We start from the raw sequence: 22,896 nt of genomic DNA on the forward strand, positions 1-22,896 counted from the left end.
ACCAGTAGAGTTAATTTTCTGGATGGACTCGTCTTCTCCACCACTAGGTCCTTGTGTGGGTTTACCAAGATCAATCCAATCTGACCAATCACATGTCATATTTTGCCCACTAGGGCAAGGTGAAGTTGTAGTTGGTTCGGCCCTTGTTGTTGTTATTATTTCAGTTGTGGTTGAGGATGTAGTGATTGAAATAGTGGTTGACGGTGGCTGAGGCGTACTTGTTTCTGTGGTCGGAGAAGGTGTAGTGGTTGAAGTAGTAGTTGGTGGTGACTGAGTTGTACTTGTTTCAGTAGTGGTGGAAGGTGTGGTGGTTGAAGTAGGAGTTGGTGGTGATTGGGTTGTAGTTGTTTCAGTGGTGGTGGAGGGTGTGGTGGTTGAAGTAGGAGTTGGTGGTGACTGGGTTGTAGTTGTTTCAGTGGTGGTGGAAGGTGTGGTTGTAGCTGTACTGATCTTTGGCGTTGTAGTAGAAACTGTGATAGGAGTTGTGGGTCCTCGACACATGCAACATTTGAACCGTACTTCATAGTCAAAACAGTCTCCTCGAAGTCCTTGTTGATCATTGTGGCATATGAGACCCACATTTTTGTTACAAGTCACAACTTGCCCCACCTCTGACAAGGTTAGATCTGGGTAAAGAACAGCTCTGCACTCTACTTCACTTGGATCAGAGCAAATGTGATGACCAGTAGAGTTAATTTTCTGGATGGACTCGTCTTCTCCACCACTAGGTCCTTGTGTGGGTTTACCAAGATCAATCCAATCTGACCAATCACATGTCATATTTTGCCCACTAGGGCAAGGTGAAGTTGTAGTTGGTTGGGGCCTTGTTGTTGTTATTATTTCAGTTGTGGTTGAGGATGTAGTGATTGAAATAGTGGTTGACGGTGGCTGAGGCGTACTTGTTTCTGTGGTCGGAGAAGGTGTAGTGGTTGAAGTAGTAGTTGGTGGTGACTGAGTTGTACTTGTTTCAGTAGTGGTGGAAGGTGTGGTGGTTGAAGTAGGAGTTGGTGGTGATTGGGTTGTAGTTGTTTCAGTGGTGGTGGAGGGTGTGGTGGTTGAAGTAGGAGTTGGTGGTGACTGGGTTGTAGTTGTTTCAGTGGTGGTGGAAGGTGTGGTTGTAGCTGTACTGATCTTTGGCGTTGTAGTAGAAACTGTGATAGGAGTTGTGGGTCCTCGACACATGCAACATTTGAACCGTACTTCATAGTCAAAACAGTCTCCTCGAAGTCCTTGTTGATCATTGTGGCATATGAGACCCACATTTTTGTTACAAGTCACAACTTGCCCCACCTCTGACAAGGTTAGATCTGGGTAAAGAACAGCTCTGCACTCGACTTCACTTGGATCAGAGCAAATGTGATGACCAGTAGAGTTAATTTTCTGGATGGACTCGTCTTCTCCACCACTAGGTCCTTGTGTGGGTTTACCAAGATCAATCCAATCTGACCAATCACATGTCATATTTTGCCCACTAGGGCAAGGTGAAGTTGTAGTTGGTTGGGGCCTTGTTGTTGTTATTATTTCAGTTGTGGTTGAGGATGTAGTGATTGAATTAGTGGTTGACGGTGGCTGAGGCGTACTTGTTTCTGTGGTCGGAGAAGGTGTAGTGGTTGAAGTAGTAGTTGGTGGTGACTGAGTTGTACTTGTTTCAGTAGTGGTGGAAGGTGTGGTGGTTGAAGTAGGAGTTGGTGGTGATTGGGTTGTAGTTGTTTCAGTGGTGGTGGAGGGTGTGGTGGTTGAAGTAGGAGTTGGTGGTGACTGGGTTGTAGTTGTTTCAGTGGTGGTGGAAGGTGTGGTTGTAGCTGTACTGATCTTTGGCGTTGTAGTAGAAACTGTGATAGGAGTTGTGGGTCCTCGACACATGCAACATTTGAACCGTACTTCATAGTCAAAACAGTCTCCTCGAAGTCCTTGTTGATCATTGTGGCATATGAGACCCACATTTTTGTTACAAGTCACAACTTGCCCCACCTCTGACAAGGTTAGATCTGGGTAAAGAACAGCTCTGCACTCGACTTCACTTGGATCAGAGCAAATGTGATGACCAGTAGAGTTAATTTTCTGGATGGACTCGTCTTCTCCACCACTAGGTCCTTGTGTGGGTTTACCAAGATCAATCCAATCTGACCAATCACATGTCATATTTTGCCCACTAGGGCAAGGTGAAGTTGTAGTTGGTTCGGCCCTTGTTGTTGTTATTATTTCAGTTGTGGTTGAGGATGTAGTGATTGAAATAGTGGTTGACGGTGGCTGAGGCGTACTTGTTTCTGTGGTCGGAGAAGGTGTAGTGGTTGAAGTAGTAGTTGGTGGTGACTGAGTTGTACTTGTTTCAGTAGTGGTGGAAGGTGTGGTGGTTGAAGTAGGAGTTGGTGGTGATTGGGTTGTAGTTGTTTCAGTGGTGGTGGAGGGTGTGGTGGTTGAAGTAGGAGTTGGTGGTGACTGGGTTGTAGTTGTTTCAGTGGTGGTGGAAGGTGTGGTTGTAGCTGTACTGATCTTTGGCGTTGTAGTAGAAACTGTGATAGGAGTTGTGGGTCCTCGACACATGCAACATTTGAACCGTACTTCATAGTCAAAACAGTCTCCTCGAAGTCCTTGTTGATCATTGTGGCATATGAGACCCACATTTTTGTTACAAGTCACAACTTGCCCCACCTCTGACAAGGTTAGATCTGGGTAAAGAACAGCTCTGCACTCGACTTCACTTGGATCAGAGCAAATGTGATGACCAGTAGAGTTAATTTTCTGGATGGACTCGTCTTCTCCACCACTAGGTCCTTGTGTGGGTTTACCAAGATCAATCCAATCTGACCAATCACATGTCATATTTTGCCCACTAGGGCAAGGTGAAGTTGTAGTTGGTTGGGGCCTTGTTGTTGTTATTATTTCAGTTGTGGTTGAGGATGTAGTGATTGAAATAGTGGTTGATGGTGGCTGAGGCGTACTTGTTTCTGCAGTTGGAGAAGGTGTAGTGGTTGAAGTAGTAGTTGGTGGTGATTGGGTCGTAGTTGTTCCAGTGGTGGTGGAAGGTGTGGTGGTTGAAGTAGGAGTTGGTGGTGACTGGGTTGTAGTTGTTTCAGTGGTGGTGGAAGGTGTGGTTGTAGCTGTACTGATCTTTGGCGTTGTAGTAGAAACTGTGATAGGGGTTGTGGGTCCTCGACACATGCAACATTTGAACCGTACTTCATAGTCAAAACAGTCTCCTCGAAGTCCTTGTTGATCATTTTGGCATATGAGACCCACATTTTTGTTACAAGTCACAACTTGCCCCACCTCTGACAAGGTTAGATCTGGGTAAAGAACAGCTCTGCACTCGACTTCACTTGGATCAGAGCAAATGTGATGACCAGTAGAGTTAATTTTCTGGATGGACTCGTCTTCTCCACCACTAGGTCCTTGTGTGGGTTTACCAAGATCAATCCAATCTGACCAATCACATGTCATATTTTGCCCACTAGGGCAAGGCGAAGTTGTAGTTGGTTGGGGCCTTGTTGTTGTTATTATTTCAGTTGTGGTTGAGGATGTAGTGATTGAAATAGTGGTTGAAGGTGGCTGAGGCGTACTTGTTTCTGCGGTCGGAGAAGGTGTAGTAGTTGAAGTAGTAGTTGGTGGTGACTGGGTTGTAGTTGTTTCAGTGGTGGTGGAAGGTGTGGTTGTTGAGGTAGTAGTTGGTGGTAATTGAGTTGTACTTCTTTCAGGTGGGATGGGAGTTGTAGTGGTGAAGGCTGTACTTGTTATAGTTGGCAGCATTGTTGTAGTAGTATCAGTTGGAGTTGGTGTTGTGTTGCATTGCATTGTTTTGCAACACTTCACTCTTATCTCGTAATCCACACATATGGGAGGCTCTTGTAAATTGTTTTTACACACAAGCCCTACTTCTTTGTCACATATCACTTTTTGCCCTATGTCTTCTAATGGAACCCCTGGGTAATACTTAGCCTGACACTCTATTGCTACTGGTTTGTCACAAATGTCATATCCTTTCTGAATGATGCTTATGATGGTTTCATTATCTCCATCTTCAGGGCCATAATGAGGGTAGTCTGAATTTATCCATTTTGACCAGGAGCAAATTGTTTCCAGGCAAGGTGTTTCAGTAGAATGTGTTGTTGTGGACATTGTTGGTAGTTTTGTAGGAGGCACTGACGATGGAGTAGGTTTTGTTGGGCATGCGCTATAGTCACAACACAACACTCTGATTTGATAGTTATAACACAAGCGCAGTGGCATTGACTGGTCTTCATTTTTGCACGTCAGCCCATTAGCAAGGTTACATTGTACCACTTGTCCCACATTCTCAATTGAAACATTTGGGAATTTCTCAGCCCTGCACTCAATCTGGCTTGGGTTATCACAAATCTTGTGTCCTGCTGCTCTAATGTTTTCGAAAGTTTCATTGTCCCCTCCTTGGGTTCCCAATGTGGGGAAGCTGGTATCATACCATGGTGACCATTCACAAGGACTGCAGGTGACTGTAACAGACAGTGTGGACACATATAATATTGACATTGGTTATGTGATAAATTACACAATTGAAAATGTCTTTAGTTTTTAAAAGGAAATCCTCCACAAACCTGGTGTGGTTGATGTAAAAACAAAGGTTGTTGTTGACTGGGTTGCTGTAGTAGTGGTGGTAGGCATATGAGTTGTTGGTGTAGGTACTGGACACGGGTATGAACTCTTGTCAATGGTACCATTCTTCCCACATACTGCCGTGATACAGTTTCCATGTCCATCTGTTGTGTTATAGATGGTTTCTCCAGGGAGATATTTAATTCCCTTATATGTGCAAGTACAGGCTGTCAAAAGAGGGCATGTATTATTGACATATTAAGCTAACTTGACCAAGTATGTATTTTTAGAACCCACAATCTGTCCATATCCTGTATACCTTGGGCATCGTACTGGCATGTGATGGTCATCGAACTGCACATACTTCAAGAGAAAAAAACATGATGTCGGTTTTTACCTCTTTCATTTCATTTGAACCTGCCACAAATTTATATTACCTTGACTGAAACACGAAAGACCTACCATGTATGACAGTTTTCTGTTGTTGGCACTTTTTCACCATTATCATAGTGTCTCCCTTCATTATCATAGCAGCCACACTCTTCTTTAGAAACACATGTCATTGTATCCTCATCAAAGTATGGTTGAGAAGGAGGACATTTTGGATAGCAACCTAATAAAAAAACAAACACTTGTTCATACACTGAAAATACTTTAAATCCAACTGTAACTGTAGATAAGGCCAAGTTCTAAAAGGACAAATATTGTACCTTCTAATGGAGGTATTTGGATGGAGCAGCTGCCTGAGGGGTTCCTGCAGGTTTTCATACAAGGAGATCCACATGCCATATAATGCCATTCACATTCACCGGGGGGATTGTAGTAATCGCAGAAGACAGCTGAAAAAGATTATATATTCAGTATAGGCATGTTCATATGAGCTTGTTGAGAATGTGTGCTTGTGTGTGCATGTTTATTCAATGATCTTGTCAATTGAATGTAATCTGAAAACTGAATACTCAGATGCTGTAAGGCCGGAGGCCAAGATCAAGGCAACACAAGGAGAAGTTAGTCAGCTATCAGAACTACAGTCCCATGAAAAATGCCCCCTTCCTGATTTCTTACTTTTTTGCTTATTTCTCACACTCAACTATTCAAGATCATCAATCTAATTTTAATATTACAAAAAGATAACCCAAGAAAATATAAAATACAGTTTTTAAATGACAATTTCATTTAATAAGGGAAAAAGCTATCCAAACCTACCTGGTCCTATGTGAAAAAGTAATTGCCCCTCCTTGTTAAATCATGAACTAACTGTTATAAGCCTTTTTTTTTTTTAGAAAGCTGAGTTCAATTTCACTATCCACACCCAGGCCTGATCACTGCCGGACCAGCTGAATCAAAAATAACTGTGAAATTCCTCACACTGAGGAAGACGTTGTCGAAACCGTTCTGTGTGTTTTCAGCGCCGATGCAGTTTGCAATAAAAGACAATGAGAAGGACACTAGTGCTGCTGCCTTTCTCCTTTTTCTTTAAGTGCAATTTTTGGCCGTGCACCTCTTCAGTTTGTTCCTGAAAGTTTTTTTCGGAGAGTGCGTGTTTTCCTTTGTTTTGAACAGAGAAGACTACATAAATACACACATTGTAACATTTAGCCTATATGATAATCCATCGATCCACCGATTGATTATACAAGGCTTCGTTGAAAACAAGTGCACAGGCTCAGGAAAACAATGAACTAATTCAGACTAAATATCATTTTTTATGGAAAAGCAATACTTATATTCTGCAACCGTCCAAACGCCCCGTGTGTGTATTATTTTTGAAAAAAATAAACATTGTTCAACCATTCAACCTTTAACTACCTTCTCTACATGGATGACATCAAGCTGCGGGATATTCACTCACTGATCCATACCACCACAATCTACAGCAATGATACTGGAATGTCCTTTGGACTATAGACGTCTGGGTGGATGCTCTCCAGGCTAAAAATGATTCTTGTGGTTACTTACGACAGATTTTTGGGGTTCTCCACTGCACACAGACACCTGCTTGATTACAGGATTCAGCGTAGGCGGCCACAGCAGTACAGAAACACTCACAGTCTCCTCCAGTGTCACAAGCACATGAGTCAAAGACACATGCTTCATAGAATGGACTTGGATCCACCTGTGGTGAATGATGATATTGGATGATGATATTGGACAGAAAATATTTTCAATTCATAGAATATATATATGTATTTATTTAACCACAACTTACAGTAGAGTGGCATGCAGAGAAGACTTTGCTCTGTATGATGCTGCACTGTTTCTGGGCCCATGACTGTCTGTATGGGTTGTTGGTGCAGGGGTTAACAATTTTGTTAGCATCAGGGCAGCTTGGTAAGTCTTTCCAGCTGTTACCAAACACCAGCGGGCTGACCACCACAGCGTTGCACCTCGTGGTGAAGTCATTATTTGCATTGTCATCATAGCTGCCACATAGTCCGCACACATGACCCTGAAAATGTAGAATTCCTTATATCATGAGGTTAAATTTCAATATCAAAACTTCTCACTTTTTTTCCACATGCAAACCAAAACCTTACTTTACACACTCCAGCATTACCTTATATTTTGGGCTGAGCTTGATAAACAAACTGGTCTTCCTGTCCCACATGAGAATGAGCCCATTGTTCGCTTCAATTACCAGGTAATTACCCATAGTAATGTAACGAAATGGGACTGTTTCCTCATTTCCACCTGAGAGCAGCTGGTGGCCTCCCTCTTTTAGAACCAGCTGTGCACTCTGGGTAAAGGAAGACGTCCATTGTGAGTCATAAACAGCACCACATAAACAACAAACCAACGCTGTGTCAGGGATTTTAAACAGATTTCAGATTTCAGTTAGTTTCATCTTGACTGTTTACCCCCAAGAAGATCTTGATGGTCTTGGAGCAAGTGGTTCCTGTTGTTCCACATGGAACGTTCTCCGTGATCACTCTGAAGGTTCCATTATTCTGAGCACTGCCACAGTAGTCCTGAGGAACACACACACACACACACACAGAAATATTAGTATTTACACAAAAACACGGTCCAAGCCAAAGTATTGAATTGAATTGAATTGATAGAGATAGAGAAAACTTTATTTCAGTTTCTACATTAGCCTACACCAGTGTTTTTCAACCTTGGGGTCGGGACCCCACGTGGGGTCGGTTGGAATTCAAATGGGGTCGCCTGAAATGTGTAGTAGGCCTAATTGCTAAAAAAAAATCCAGATAAAAATATTCTTTTAACTAATCATTATTCTTTTAAAATTATTATTAAAAACACCACACACAATCTTAAAGAACTACATTTGCTACGTCCACTTTGTCGAATATAAATTTTGTTCAAATAAAATGCAGCATATAAAAATATCTGAGCTTGAGCGTCTTGATTGACGTCCGTGGTCACGTGACTGCACGTGATCGCTGGGGTCGCCAGAAAATTGTGATGTCAAAATGGGGCCATGAGCCAAAAAAGGTTGGGAACCACTGGCCTACACCATCAGAGCTAACATAAATTCACAAAAACATACTTGGGGATATCATAATGCTATAAATGTAGAAATACATAAAACAGAACACTATTGCATTGCACAAATTCCCGGTTCAATTTTCTTCAGCAGCCGAATAGCAGAGGGAACAAATTATTTTTTTTACTGAGTTTACTGAGTAAAGTTGAATAAACTTTATTAATCCCGAAGGAAATTGAGAAACTTCCCTTTTTGCTATACATGGAATTTAGCACAAAGAGCCGACCTGTTACAACTGCCAATCATGATTTTAGAAAATGAAAATTATATCAGGAACATACTGTAGATTTTGGTACAGAATCAAAGGGATGAAATAGCCTATTGGCTGCATCCAGGAAGAGACTGACACTCAATGTGCACAACATCCCAAGATCCTCTACAGAGAAGTTACTGTGTTTCAGGTGACAGCACCAATGGTATGACATGATTCACACTTCTCTTTTAAGTGGGCATAGTCATAATTGCTTTTTTTTTTTAGGTCAAACCAGAATGACAACACCAGATTCATTTGAGCTTGTTTTTATCTGCTAGCTTAATAGATGATCAACCCAGTACAAGGTCATATCAGTGAAATAATCTGTTTTGCCTCCAAATAGCCTGACGATTATAACAGCAGAGAAATAGTAGTTTTATCTCAGTTTTAATTATGTAATTCATAGTTTCACATCAAGTCCCATCAAACTTGGACATTTGGCAAGTGTCATCAGCTGCAGTGCAACCAAAACCAACAGAGGAAAGAGATGTTGTGATAATGTGAATGTGTGTTGCTGAGACAGAAGCAGGTCACAAACAATTTTCTCATGTCATGTTAATGTCACACTGAAAGATCAGTGGCTCGTGAAATATGACTATTATTTCCATGACTATGGACCGAAAGAGTCTGTGATAACTTCTGATCTTGTTCACCTCTCCCATTGGAATGAATAGACTCAGACTTGCCGCTGGTGGGGAGGCAGGTAAAACATTATACATCCTTATATCCATGACAGTTATGAACCATCTTGTTGCTCTACTATACCCAAACCTTTTGCAGGAAGTTTGTGATGTGGGTTTGACTACCGGTATTTTGAATTGCTTTCTGGTTTCATTGCAAACTCATTCTTCGGTTTTGTGTGAAAGTGCAATTCACTTCAATTATTCTGTTCTCCAGCTAATTCTTTGCACATCCATTCCATACCTGAGCGAGGATGTATTCACAGCTGCCATCAAAGGTGAAGCGCGTCTGATCAAAAGTTGTGTAGTGTCCATCTCCATATACGGAGCAGGTTCTGTCACACTCATTGGTGGTGCAGTTCCATTTTCTGTCTTTACATGTGCTGTAGATAGATACAGATTTGATGGACATAGTCTTTAGACAGTCTAAATGACATTTAGTATTTGAAAAAACTTTTTGTTTGTAGCTACATGTCAATCACAAATGGGGCTGTAATTATTAATTATTCATATTTTGCTTGTGCTTTACTCACCATGTGTTGCAATCCACTCTGGTGCTCTCTCCAGGCTGATAGAAGATGCCATTGTGAACACAGGGACAGGCCTCCGGCTCGATGCAGCCTCCTTTACCATCGGACACCTTTCCACTTGGACACATACAGCCAGAGACACACCCAGTGCTCACCTGAAGAACAGGTCAAATTCATAATTCACAATCACAGGTTTCATGTACTACTTCAGCCAAGATGATGAAAATGAGTCATATAAAATCTGTTTTTGCATGTGAATCTTTATGTTGGAGAGCAGGTGACTCACACAGGCCATTTCTAATGTGCTGCAGCTCTTGTCACACTCGATTCCTTTTGCAGCAGGACCATTAGCAGAGCAGTTGAAGAACTCCATGGGAGGAACACAAGTGGCTGCAAAAACACACGTATGAAATTGCTTCACAGAATTTTCTAACATCGCCCTCTAGTGGTAGGACACACTACAGGAAAACCAGAAAAAAATCTCACTCCATGGATTTAAACTCCGCAGAGAACTCTCAGCTTTCTTTACAGTTAATTTTTCGAACCGTATATACAGAAGTTAGAGAAAACAAAAATCTTTATCAGCTTTTTTAAAATTTATTTTGGTTTCATAACCTCCAAAGGGTTAAATTAGGATGTTTCTGCTGCTACCTGTTCATAATGAAGGGCTAGATAGTAATATTAAACTTGTTACTACACAGACAGACACACACGTGTATATATGTATACAACCTAAGGACAATTAAGAGTTTCAAGTCCTGTTCATGTTCAGGAAGCTGGAGAGCCTACATAGTCACAGGGGCTTAGGGATCAAACCCAGAACCATCTTGTCGTTAGGGGGCAGTGCTAACCAACCTTACCACTGTGCCATCCACAGATGAAACCACGCTCCCTGGTTAGTTGTCTGAGTTATCTGAACTACTAGGAAATGACGTGGCGCTTACTACTAGACCACTACTTCTCTGTCTGGTAACTTACCTGACTGCTCATTGAACTCTCCAATGCAGACCATTTTGCCCTCTTTGCATTTGCTGGTGAAGAAACACAAAAAGATATATAGATATTGTTTACACTGATCAGCTACAACATTAAAACATACTACTACTACTACTACTACTACTACTATGACTACTGGCAGCTGACTGGTTTACATCCATGGTCTGTCATGAGTTAATTCTGCACTGTTTGTAAACTGAAACTTGAAACTTAATATGTAGTTTCAGCTAAATGGGTTAACTAGTCAAACAATACACAGCCACAATATTCAATCCCATCACCTGTTTCAATGTCTTTTCTAACTGACTTATCAATTTATAACTGTAGTTCTACCACACTGTTTAAATACATCAAATATTCAATTAGTGCAAATAAGTCAAAGTGCCTAACCATAACCAAATCAAATTGTTCGGACACAGGGATGACATTCAGTCTGCTTAGAAACATATAAAACGCTTATTCCTGTATAAGTTTAAAGGGACAACGAGGAGTTTCTATTCGGTTATAAAAAAGTCTCACGTTAATGTGGATGAATCTCCGCTACCCACACTTGCTAATGGGCCCATTTTCGATAAATACATCGTTCTGTCTCTATTGTTATTTTGTTGTTATTAGTGGTGGCGGAAATGCTGGTCGAGCCGACCAGCGTTTCCTTCGTGGCGAATCATGAGAATAACGCAGCCGCATCGCCGTTTATGGTCGGAACTACGGTGGTATGTGAACCTCTTTGAACCTCTGACTTTAATTATTGATGAATGAAAACATGAGTCCGTCTTGCGCCCGGTCAAAGAAATGTACGGTGCGCGAGGAAGCTCATAAATGTAGTGTGAAAACGCTTCGCTTTTCCGAAACTCCTCGTTGTCCCTTTAAATATTTGATGCAATACTTAATTTTTCATACCACACAATGCCGTCCTTGTTGACAACCTGTCCAGGAGGAATCACAGAGCCTTTGTCATAGCAGGGACAAGCCTTAGCAGGGACACAGCTCCCAGATTCATCCAGAAAGGTTCCCTCTGCACAGACACAACCATCAATCGGTGGGAAAGAGAAGTGGCAGCTTAGATCTTCGGTGCTGAGGCAGTGGCAGGTGCGGCCATTGGACGTGATGTTGTAGGAGTAGACCATGCTTCTTGGGCAGGAGCTGGAGTACTTCCCTGAGGAGGTCACGAGATCACAGAGTCAGTGAGAAACAATGTCTGTGATACCATACCATACGCACAACACACTTCTGTGGGACCGGTCCTCACTACTCACCACAGATGGTCTTCCTCCAGTCGCTGATCTGGATTCCTGCAGCTGCGCAGGCGTGGACGTATGAGGAGACTGCAGCACACATGCAGTCCTCACTCTTCTCACAGTTACAGCTGTCGTACATGCAGTTCTACAAGAAAACATAATGCAGAAACAGCAGTGTGAGATCATGTCACGTGGGAAATCTGTGGAAGGTGTAGCTGTGACACTCACCTCTCTGTAAGAGTCAGGGCTGATCTCTGAGTGACAGGGGGCAAACACGCCCTGGGGATCACTCAACTTGGAGCACCAGTGCTGGGCAAACCTCTCTGTTGGAAACACACAAGGACCAACATCAGTCACTGTGAAAAGCCCACGGTGTTAACAGAATGAGAATGAGCTACAGTAGATCTACCATTTTCCAGACTGAGACTGCAGGGGTTCTCAAAGTTGCTCTTAACATCTGCACAACCGCCCTGTGTCTTCCAGCTGTTGACAAAACCAGCTGCTGTGGCTTCTGGAACACCACTGAGCTTGAGGAAGTCATCCGCCTGGTTATTGTTGAAGTTCCCGCACAGACCTGCAGGTAAATGGCGCACAATGTTAATGAAGTTGTCTCAGCATGAGCCGTATCCCCTCCAAGGAGAGAAGATTATCCAAAGTTTATTTGCAGAACCTCGTACACTCACGATTACTCCAACAAGGATGAGCTGAAGTTCAATGGGACATTTTTACATATCGGTCTAATTAACGTACCACTGGTCTTGTCCTTGTAATCAGTGGCCACTCTGATGTAGAGCTGCATGATGGGCTGTAGCTGCACCTCCAGCAGAACTCCCACTGATGTCTGGACCAGCAGGTAAAAAGAAGACCCTCTGAAGGCGGAGATCCCAGCTGCAGGCGAAAACAGAGTGTATCAGATGGAGGGGACTAGACAGGATGAAACATTACTACTACTACTTCTCATTATAATCAATTTTAACTATAAAGTGCCTTTCATTGTACACTAATGCATAGGCTACTATCTGTAAGGCTGCATGTTAAGAACCGGGTCTGGTACCATCAACATGGTGAAACATTAACTGCAACACTGAATTAGAAAGCAGCAGCACCACATGTTCAGGTTCATAGAGAATAATAACATTCACCTTCTGAATTGACTCCTTTCATTTCAAAAAATAAAATACTTAGTGATACTCAAATGACAATGATGGTTTTCAAATGCAATTTTTCACATACCCCCCTTGTCAAAATGAAAATGTTGAGGAGATAAATGACAGAGAAGTTAAAGCAAAAGACACTCAAAACTCACAACCGGAAAAGCTAGACTGTTAAATAGGAAAATATGTGTAGGTTAAGTCAGAGGTGGAGTGGGGTGTCTCTTACCAGCAGAAAATGGTAACTGAGCATAGATGCCATTTACAAACACCTTGCCATCAGACGAGATGGTAATCACCTTTATAAGAGAGGACACAAGATGATGTTGAAATCTTGCAGTAATAATGTCATCTGTAACTGTGTAGATACAATATTGACAGTGATGGATTTATGTAACTTTATTAATTCAACAGCACATTGAAACAGCAGTCGGCCACTGAAGGAGCTGCCTAAGGACCTTACATGGAAATAGTTTTTTTATTGGACTTAGGACATGTTCTTCATTTCCCTCCAACAACAGTAAAACAAAATAATACTGAACAGACAAAATGGGCACAGTCTTATTAGATAATCTAATATCTTCAAGAACATGTTCAAAGCTCTATTAAGGTCTGAGAGTATCATACTTACATTAGCTCCTCCAGACAGAGCCAAGGTGACAGATTTGAGGCAGGTCTCACTCTCGGTAAGTCCACACTGCACCAGCTCTCCCTGGACCACAAACTTGAATCCGGCAGAGTCCTGAACACACAGACACAAAACGGTTACAACTGCACACAATACCAGTGGCATAAGTGGATGTATGTATAAGAAACGCTAACTAGTAGTTGGTGGTAATCATATTTGAAGCCGCAGTGACATTTGTAGAGGTAGAAAAAGTGCTTTTCTTTCAATAACAGCTGTGTGTAGCAGTGTTGTGTATTTGTTACCACTGCAGGTATGTGTGTATGTTTGTGTGACAGACTTTACCTTTGCCAGAACATAGGAGCAATCGCCATGAAAGGTGTAGAACTTTCCATCAAAGGTGTTGACGTGAGCTCCGCCCTCCACAGAGCAGGTTCCTGGACAGTTCCCCTCTGTGCATGTCCACTGACCGCTCTCACACACACTGTCAGCACACAGAAAGCCGTTTTAGACATTTGTAACCATTTACATACTTGGTAACATCTGCATGACCAGTGACCACATCTGCAAAAGCTATTTTGTGTGCTGTTTTATGCTGCGATAACACACAGATTGTATCCTACCATTTTTTGCAGTTGCTGCTGTATGACTCTCCGTGTGTGTAGATCTTGTTGTTGTAGCTGCATGAGCATTGGCTCGGAGGAACACAACCTTTTCCATTCATATCATCCAGCACCATGCCTGAAAGAGATCAGAGTACTTTGTTATTAAAGTCAGTGGGACTGAAATATCTGACCACAACAGTTAGTCGACCATTATTTTGACAATGTCTCTGAATACCCTCGAGGTGCTGTGGTGTTTTTGCCTTCTATGTGTGTGTATGAATTTTATTATTATAATCTTTACTAATATTTTTACTAATTTATTTTTAAATGTATTTTTGTTTGTATATCCCTATTTATTTTGAACTGGCATGTTTATCTGTGTGAGCAGGTGCGTCATGTGTAAAAACATCTATAGTGTGATATGTGCAGATCCAGTATATGCACTGTGTGTAAGGATTGTACTTGGGTTGTTTTATTTGTTTGTTTTGTTTTCATATCTACTCATTCATTTATTATTTGATTCCCTGATGGTTGTGGAGAAAATGTTCATGTTCTCCAAAAACCAATAAAACTATCTGGGGATATCTGGGGGACAAAAGTGTGTGTGCGCGCGTGTGTGTGTGCGTGTGTGCATGTGTGCCACTTTGCTGTACCTTCAGGACAGAAGCATCCATCAATACAGTGATTGTCGCAGGTGTGGCTGGCCTCTGGGTTGGAGCAGGTGTCAGTGCAGGGACTTCCACACTCTCTGTACTCCATTTTGTCAGGACAGGACTTCCCTGTGAAAACACCACAACTTCACTTACATAACTTGTCAGATAACATTCATTCACATAAATGGTATGCAGCATGGGCTGTATACCACTGACTTCATGTTCTGGATGATAATTGTAAGTTACACAAAGCACATGACATTAGGTGTTTTGTAAGCAGGTAAAACAAGTAAAGCTTCATCAATAGAGCTTCTCTGATACCAGGGTTACCAGGTGCTGTGGAGTCTGAAAATGTAAGATAATTCATTTAAATGGTTTTAAAACAACAGGGCCCTCACGTGTTACACGAAAGTGCAGTTGTTATTACGAGAGGAGGGTGATTCCAGATGGTGGGGTTAATCTCGACCTAGGGATAGCAAGAAGTCACTGGTCGGTCGACCTCAGTGACCTCCCTGTACTCAGTGGACGCTGGATGCAATAGCTCTGGTACATCAGCGGGGACCAAACCCAGAGGAATTTCAAAATGAATTTGCCACTCTGGACTTAAAGTTACTCTTGGGCCTTTCCCACTACACAGTTACATCTCTACTCAGCTCGACTCGGTTCGGTTCAGGTCCTTTTCCATTACAGAGGAGTTCCTCCTCAACGTGGGCGAGGTTGTTATATCGGTGCCAACGAGAGGTGGCGCCAACGGGCGCGTCGTCTCGATCTCTTTTTTCACTCGTCTGCACGGACCACAGTGTGGTTTTCCACAGAGTAGTCATTTAACTCAGGTGAGAGAACAACAACAGTCTCAGTCAGTACAGATCAGTCCGGTGTGATTTTAAAATCAACAGGTTTGATTCTCATGTCGGACGTCGGGCTTGCGACTCTTCCAGTGATGGCACTCTGGCCAATCAGTGGGCAGCAGTCGGTTGTAAAACAAAACACGAGGGGAAGAACATTATTACTTATTTTTAATTCAAAGAAAAGAAACTATGTACTATAGTCGACCTTTATATTTGATTAGGGAAATTAGTAGTAGTAGTTAGAGCCGTGGCGAGTCGAGCTGAGTGGAAAAGGGCCATGAGTCAAATTTCAGGAGCTCTTTGATCAATTATGTGAGTAGGGACTTCTCTTTCTCCATTAAATGTAAGGAAAAATATGAAACTAACTGAAAATACTTTATGAAACTGTTTCACTTTGTCACACGTTCATAATTTGGTCTCTTTGAGCACATTTTGAGTAAGAGGGAACATGTACTTGGCAACGTCTACTCACAGCAGAGCTCCTTGGTCCTCCAGTTGAGGGGTTTGCCACCAGCGTGGACGCATTGTCTGGAGAACTCGGACACTGTGTTGCACAGGCAGAAGGCCTCTGTGCCACTGCTCTTGCCACAGTGGCAGAAGTCTGCAATACAGGCAGAGGTGAAGGCCTCAACGTCCAGCAGGCTGTGACAGCTGTTGAAGGCTGGCCCTGTGAGGATCTGCTCACACAGAGGTTTCTGCAGAACAGAAGTACAGACAGACAGATGGACGGACAGACAGGAGAGGAGGCAATTCATTTGTCAGGCCAAGCTATGATGGAGCATGATTCAACATGACTGCTTTATAATCAGAAAGGATATGAAATTGCATTTCCCATGCAGTTTATGTACGTGTATTGAATTCCCCCAGGAGTTATATACTGTGAGCCATACAGTTATATGACATTATTAATGCAGACCCATAATAATTAAGTCGGCCTCACCACTTCATTGCAGCTTGGCTCTGATTCTGGTGTGTAGTCGGAGCAGCTCTCAGTGGGGCCATCCATTTTCCAGAAGCTGGCAAAATCCATGGGGGAAAGTTCCACACCTGTTGGGATAGCATCAGAGACAGAGGTTAGTTCTGTAGTTGTGCTCATACTGACTAACCTGCTGATGGGGGTCTAGGTGTACCATGACTGTAGAACTCGTTGCGAAGCCGGACACCATTAAAGTCGCCACAGAGACCACAGGTTTGATTCTTGTACTTTGAGTCTAGCTCCACCTGAGAGGACAAAACAACATGTATAGGGAATAGTATATACATAAAAATACATAAATATGTGCACATAACACATTGTCATATGACCCCACCAGGAAAGAGTCCTCCTCATTCCAGATGGCAACCAAACCCAGGTTTGCTTTGACTTTGATGTAGGTGACGGTTTTCTCGATGAACACTCCAGCTTGATTATACGGCAAAACAGCTCTGAAAAAATAAACCATGTCCCATTATTGTAGCCACAATGGTCTCTGATATATTTGTAACTTTATTAATAGAGCTGTAAGTTTTCTATATATCTTCCTATATGTTCAAAAAATACAAACATATATATCCAAAATATATATGAAACCAACTAGAAATTGACACAATTGCATATTTATAGCTACATATTTTTCTAGCCTGTACACATATGTTTCTGTATGTATTCATATATTTATACGATAAGATATACAAACAGATGTATGTAAAATAAATGAGATGATATAATTTTCATATGTGTGCTGTATAAGCACATAGATGGTTGCAACATGTCATCATATGGACATATTTTCAATAAATGTAAGCACATTTTTACTATGAGTCTTTAATGTTTGTTATGAATGTAGGCTACATCTTTATATATCCAGAGGATGTGTGTATGTGATAACATATATCTCCATATAGGTGACCTATAATGCCACATCACTCTTAATACGGGGATTTATATGTCATATATAAGACTTTTCTGCATGGGTTAAAGCAGAAGTAAGCGATATTTTTGTGTTAATATAAGTCTTAAATAGTTATATCTTCCGACAGCAATCACTTACATGGAGTGTTTGGACCGAAACACGGGTCTGTCAGTCACTCTGCTCTGCTCTGAGCCGAGGAGAAAACTTTTCTCATATCCTACAATTTTTATCCAATGAGGAGAGAGAACGGCATGAAGGGCTGTGTGTGCAGCCAAGGGATGCGCGTGAATGTGGTGAGGTAGGGACGAGGACTGTTATGGTGCGTTCAAGGCAACTCGTATTTTTCCGACCTGTGAAGTCGTACCAGTTCGATATGGTACATAGACTGTAAAAAAAGACGTACTGGTACGAGTTCACGGGTCGGAAGTTACGAGTGGCCGTTATAGTGACTTTCACAGGTAAAACAGGTCGGAAAAACACGAGTGGGTTGCCTGGAACGCTACAAAGTCGTAAGTTGTGACTTGAGGCTGTAATTTACGGTTTCAAAAGCCTGCCTGGAACGCAGCATTAGCCAAAACGACCGGATCGCTTACTTCTGCTTTAAGACTCTGCTGTTTTACTGATGATCAATTCAAACATGCAAGGCGTCTTGAAAGATCGCAAAACACAAAGACATTTTTTTCTTCAGTGCAATTCAGTTAGGTTTATCTGTGTGGCAAATCATAATACAGCTACATTATGTCAAGGCACATTAAAGCAGAAGTGAGTGATATATTTGTGTTAATATAAGTCTTAAATAGTTATATCTTCCGACAGCAATCACTTACATAGAGTGTTTGGACTGAAACACGGGTCTCTCAGTCCCTCTGCTCTGCTCTGAGCCGAGGAGAAAACATTTATCGTATCCTACAGTTTTTATCCAATGAGGAGAGAGAACGGCATGCAGGGCTGTGTGTGCAGCCAAGGAACGCCGTGAATGTGGTGACGTAGCGACGAGGACTGTTATGGTGCGTTCAAGGAAACTCGTATTTTTCCGACCGTGAAGTCGTACCAGTTCGATCTGGTACGAGTTCACCGGTCGGAAGTTATGAGTGGCCGTTATAGTGACTTTCACCGGTAAAACAGGTCGGAAAAACACGAGTGGGTTGCCTGAAACGCTACAAAGTCGTAAGTTGTGACTTGAAGCTGTAATTTACGATTTCAAAAGCCTGCCTGGAACGCAGCATTAGCGAAAACGACCGGACCACTCACTTCTGCTTTAAGGTCTGCCTCGACCAGTCTCGACCATCTCTTAACCACAATACAGACGTATACGCTATGTCCCTATCAAGAGTGCTGTTGCCATGTGTAACTTATATTACTATCAACTATGTCTGGATATGAAGATATATATTTAAAGCATGAATAAAACCCAAAGTAAAATTTGGCATTGTGTATATACATATTTTTTATAATGTAATGTGATAATGAATAATGTGATTTATTCTTGATAAATAAGTGTATATCTTCTAAAAACTGGGACTCTGAATGTAATCATTGCACCTGGTCAAAGGTGATTATTGAAATAGGAATAAAAATATTTTTACATTACATTTTGGGTCTCAGACTTTTGGAACTTCATCATGCTCATATTATCAGCATATTGACAGGCTTTGGATGTATATTTATATAACATGTGTAAAATAGAAGCAGAAATAATTAAACAGAAACTAGACACATATGTACTTACATTTGACATTGTTCCAATTTTCAATAGGTTTCACATACAATCTTTACATGTATGATTTTATTTCATATATGCCATGTATAGAAATCCAGTATATGTTCATATCTTACATTTGCAAGTGGGTAAATATAATCAACATGTTCCATTAAATCTGATTGTAACAGGTCTATGGACTTTAGAGTCAACTTACGGTTTGCCATCGATGACCACCGAGCCCTTAGAAAGCTCCACAACGGAACCCTCCAGCTTCATTAAGATGGTTTTGATGGTGGGGTGGCCGTCAGCCTCCTGTCTCCTGATCTGGATGTTGAAGTCACTGTAACTGCTCCTGCACGAGGAGGTCAGGACATAGTTGCAGGTGGAGTGCAACTGGTAGACATCCCCATCAAAGGTCTTGAAGTGGAAGTTACCCCATGTGCTGCAAACCTGGCCATTGTGGATGGGATTTACTCCTGCAGAGACAAAATAAGGCTGTGATGCCACAAAAGCAACTGTAGTTTACAAATGAATCAATAATCACACAGTTTAACAAGCTCACCTGTTATTTTCTCAGGAATCTGAGACTTGGAGTTCACAGCAAACGTTGCCTCTGTAAAAAGAAATAACAATTATTTGTGAAGTGATAAAAAAACCACATTGTAACACAATAAGCATCAACTTTGCTGCAGCACATTTCATTAGTTTTTTGCTGCCTAATACAATGAGTGTAATGTATGTACCGCTGAGCAAAGTAGCTACGATGGCAGACAGGGTCAGCCATAGCGGCCACTTGTTTGCCATAGCCATTTGCTTCTTCGCTGGAACAATGAGGGAGATGGGAGGGAGGCCCAATTATTTATACCAGGGGGCAAGGTCTTAGTGCAGCAGGTGAGGGAGTGGCATTCCCATGGCTTCACGGATTTGTGACTGCTGGTCCTGCCCTATGTTTTGTGTGTCTTTCCATGCTTCACTGTGCTTCATACACCTGATGTTATAGATGAGGTTACTGATTAAAATAATGTTCACCTCACTTCTGTGAAAACTGGTACTTATGGAGTCATTGTCCTGTCCACAAATATGGACAGGACAATGACTCCACAGTTTTTTTTTTTGGTCCATCTGTCAGCATCTTGCTGTATGCAACTATGTACACAACACAGAAAAGAAGTTGTAATTAATTACTTCATTTTTTTTTATCTTGACAAAATAATACAATATTTTTTCTTGTTTATAACAATATAAGTTCTCTGAGACTATTTCAGCTATTTCAGCACATTATTCATTTATCACCTTTTTTGTTACTGGGGATGTTTTTTTTAATATATATTTTTCCATCAGTCCTTCTTCCACCGCTTATCTGGGGCCGGGTCACGGGGTCAGCAGTCTAAGCAGGGATGCCCAGACTTGCCTCTCCCTGGACACCTCCTCCAGTTCTTCTGGGAGGATCCCAAGGCGTTCCCAGGCCAGCCGACTGACACAGTGTCACTCCAGTGTGTCCTGCCCTTCCCGGGGCCTCCTCCTGTTGGGGCAGGCCCTGAACGCTTCCCTTAGGGAGGCGTTCAGGGGGCATCCGATACAGATGCCCAAGCCACACAGCCAATGTGGAGGAGCAGGAGACGGAGCTCTACTCTGAACTCCTCCTAGGTGACAGAGCTAAGAGAGCACCCCACCACTTCGCAGAGAAAACCGATTTCGGCCACTTGTATCTGAGATCTAGTTTGGTCATGTCCTAAAGTTCTTGACCATAGGTCATGAACTCTAGGGCTTATGGTCATAAACATTTTATTTTTCCTTTATTATAGAGCTATCCTAATGACATCACAGCATTTCTCAATATGTATTCATATATTTATCTTACAATAATTGTATGTATCATATGTTACCTGAGAACCACAATCAACCTCTGAGGCTGAAAAACGAAGCTGATGCAGAAGTACCAGAAGCTACAGTTCCTCTTATGCCCTTTGGTTTGGTATCAACCAGCATACGCATAATCATACTACTCAGCAGAAAAACAGCCTCACACAATAACAGTTTTGGTCTCTATAGCTAATTTCCTGCTCACTCATTTAAATTTTATTAAGGCCTAAAAATCAGTATGATAGAGGACATGCGGCTTGGACTCCCATACCCATTTTTGTGTTGGCTCTGAGTTCTGCAGCGTGAAGTTCTGGCAAGATGACTCTACAGAAACCTGAGGGGACGTCATGGAGGCTATGTCCATGACGTCTGTGGTTGAAACTACACCACATCAGCAGAACAGCAAAGATGTGAGCAAAAGTAAGCATACAGCAGCTTGAACATATATTTCTTGGAACAAAATCAAAATAAAACAGCAAAGCCTGATCACCAGATCTAATTTTGTGTGGACAGAGTACTCGACCCCAGTACTTGAGTAAGAGTACATACTACTGGTTAAGATTTACTCCGTTACAAGTAAAAGTAGCTCAGTCGACATGTTACTCGAGTAAGAGTAAAAAAGTACTAGCTTTTAAAGGTACTTAACTATCCAAAAGTACATGCTTTTAAATTTACTTTAAGTAAGAGTAAATTTCTTATTTTTCACATCAATGAATTACTATAATTTTTTCTAAATGAATTTGTGTTGTTGTGTTCAATAGTATTCTAGGGGAAAAAAAGAGCAGACCTGAAAGTAACGACTACTTTTTCAGCCTTCCTAGAAATTAAAGTAAACATATTTGTCTTGGAAATGTATTCAAGTAAGAGTAATAAGTACCACAGAAATGTAATATTCAAGTAAAGTACAAATCCTCTGGATATGTACTTAAGTAAATTTACTCCGTTACTGTCCACCACGGATTTTTGATCAGTTCTTTCTACCAAAGAAACAGTCCCTGCAAATGCTGTGTGGATCATCTTGAGGAAGAGGAACAAAAACAGGAGGCTATAGCTAATCAGGTCTGAAAACCTATACCAGCATTAAAATATCACCAGCAGGAAGTGAGAAAATATATATTTTTTGTAATTCAATTTAACTCAATCACTCGAAGCATAATGAGTCAACTGAGATTAAACCTGCAACTCAAAACCAAATTGAAGGAGAAGAAGAAGTTTCTGTCTGTGGCAACAACCAGTGAGAATGAAAGTAAAAGCATACATATGTGATGGTGATAAATCTCCATATAGGTGACATATGTATATGGCAATATCAGCCTTGATAGAGGGGAATATATGTTATATTTCTTTTATGAGTGGGCAGAGACGCCTTTGTTATCAAGTAGAAAACATCTAAAACAACCAAACCTGAAGTGAAGGACTAACACACCACAGTGGTCAATGACCAATAATGGATAGAAAATAAGACTTTAGATGAATAAAGACTTCACTAAATACCCACTTGAGTGTTTTTATTTGCTTTGCTTGATCATATTTTGAGTCGTGTGATAAAGGCAATACTTCTCAAGGTGTGTTCAGATCTGTGTGATAAGCACTTTTGCCTTTTGTTGTCTTATCATAACAGTCATCTTCAACAATAGCCAGACCAAACAGTGAGTCAACATGAATCGAGAGCTGATATTACTTCAATTCACTTCACTTCATTACAGAACCATTAGTATTGTTGTACCATCCACAAATATGAGATTATGGGGCTGTGTGACGCGGGTCTGTTCTGCGATGGACA

The 22,896-nt window shown here is 41.6% G+C and overlaps 1 protein-coding gene across 1 annotated transcript in view; it reads right to left on the minus strand.

The window, feature by feature from the left end:
- The window catches only part of LOC311008147 (mucin-5B-like), a gene marked incomplete at both ends in the record, with an annotated part of 40,842 nt that extends 20,019 nt beyond the window's left edge, over window positions 1-20,823 (minus strand). The window contains 33 exons of the mRNA XM_084001582.1: window positions 219-440; window positions 900-1,121; window positions 2,262-3,106; window positions 3,614-4,471; window positions 4,568-4,796; window positions 4,889-4,932; window positions 5,032-5,182; window positions 5,280-5,408; window positions 6,529-6,685; window positions 6,779-7,018; window positions 7,127-7,306; window positions 7,428-7,538; window positions 9,255-9,393; window positions 9,544-9,695; window positions 9,827-9,930; window positions 10,519-10,571; window positions 11,437-11,692; window positions 11,793-11,919; window positions 12,003-12,097; window positions 12,184-12,348; window positions 12,525-12,662; window positions 13,155-13,224; window positions 13,557-13,667; window positions 13,896-14,034; window positions 14,174-14,291; window positions 14,809-14,934; window positions 16,129-16,351; window positions 16,597-16,703; window positions 16,787-16,877; window positions 16,967-17,081; window positions 19,465-19,726; window positions 19,813-19,863; window positions 20,658-20,823. Of these exons, the coding sequence (XP_083857708.1) occupies window positions 219-440; window positions 900-1,121; window positions 2,262-3,106; window positions 3,614-4,471; window positions 4,568-4,796; window positions 4,889-4,932; window positions 5,032-5,182; window positions 5,280-5,408; window positions 6,529-6,685; window positions 6,779-7,018; window positions 7,127-7,306; window positions 7,428-7,538; window positions 9,255-9,393; window positions 9,544-9,695; window positions 9,827-9,930; window positions 10,519-10,571; window positions 11,437-11,692; window positions 11,793-11,919; window positions 12,003-12,097; window positions 12,184-12,348; window positions 12,525-12,662; window positions 13,155-13,224; window positions 13,557-13,667; window positions 13,896-14,034; window positions 14,174-14,291; window positions 14,809-14,934; window positions 16,129-16,351; window positions 16,597-16,703; window positions 16,787-16,877; window positions 16,967-17,081; window positions 19,465-19,726; window positions 19,813-19,863; window positions 20,658-20,823 (6,196 nt within the window). The remainder of the gene's footprint in view (window positions 1-218; window positions 441-899; window positions 1,122-2,261; window positions 3,107-3,613; window positions 4,472-4,567; window positions 4,797-4,888; window positions 4,933-5,031; window positions 5,183-5,279; window positions 5,409-6,528; window positions 6,686-6,778; window positions 7,019-7,126; window positions 7,307-7,427; window positions 7,539-9,254; window positions 9,394-9,543; window positions 9,696-9,826; window positions 9,931-10,518; window positions 10,572-11,436; window positions 11,693-11,792; window positions 11,920-12,002; window positions 12,098-12,183; window positions 12,349-12,524; window positions 12,663-13,154; window positions 13,225-13,556; window positions 13,668-13,895; window positions 14,035-14,173; window positions 14,292-14,808; window positions 14,935-16,128; window positions 16,352-16,596; window positions 16,704-16,786; window positions 16,878-16,966; window positions 17,082-19,464; window positions 19,727-19,812; window positions 19,864-20,657) is intronic.
- Between the last annotated feature and the right edge of the window lie 2,073 nt (window positions 20,824-22,896).

This window comes from Trachurus trachurus, assembly GCF_905171665.1.
Source record: "Trachurus trachurus genome assembly, chromosome: 3".
Lineage (NCBI taxonomy): Eukaryota > Metazoa > Chordata > Actinopteri > Carangiformes > Carangidae > Trachurus > Trachurus trachurus.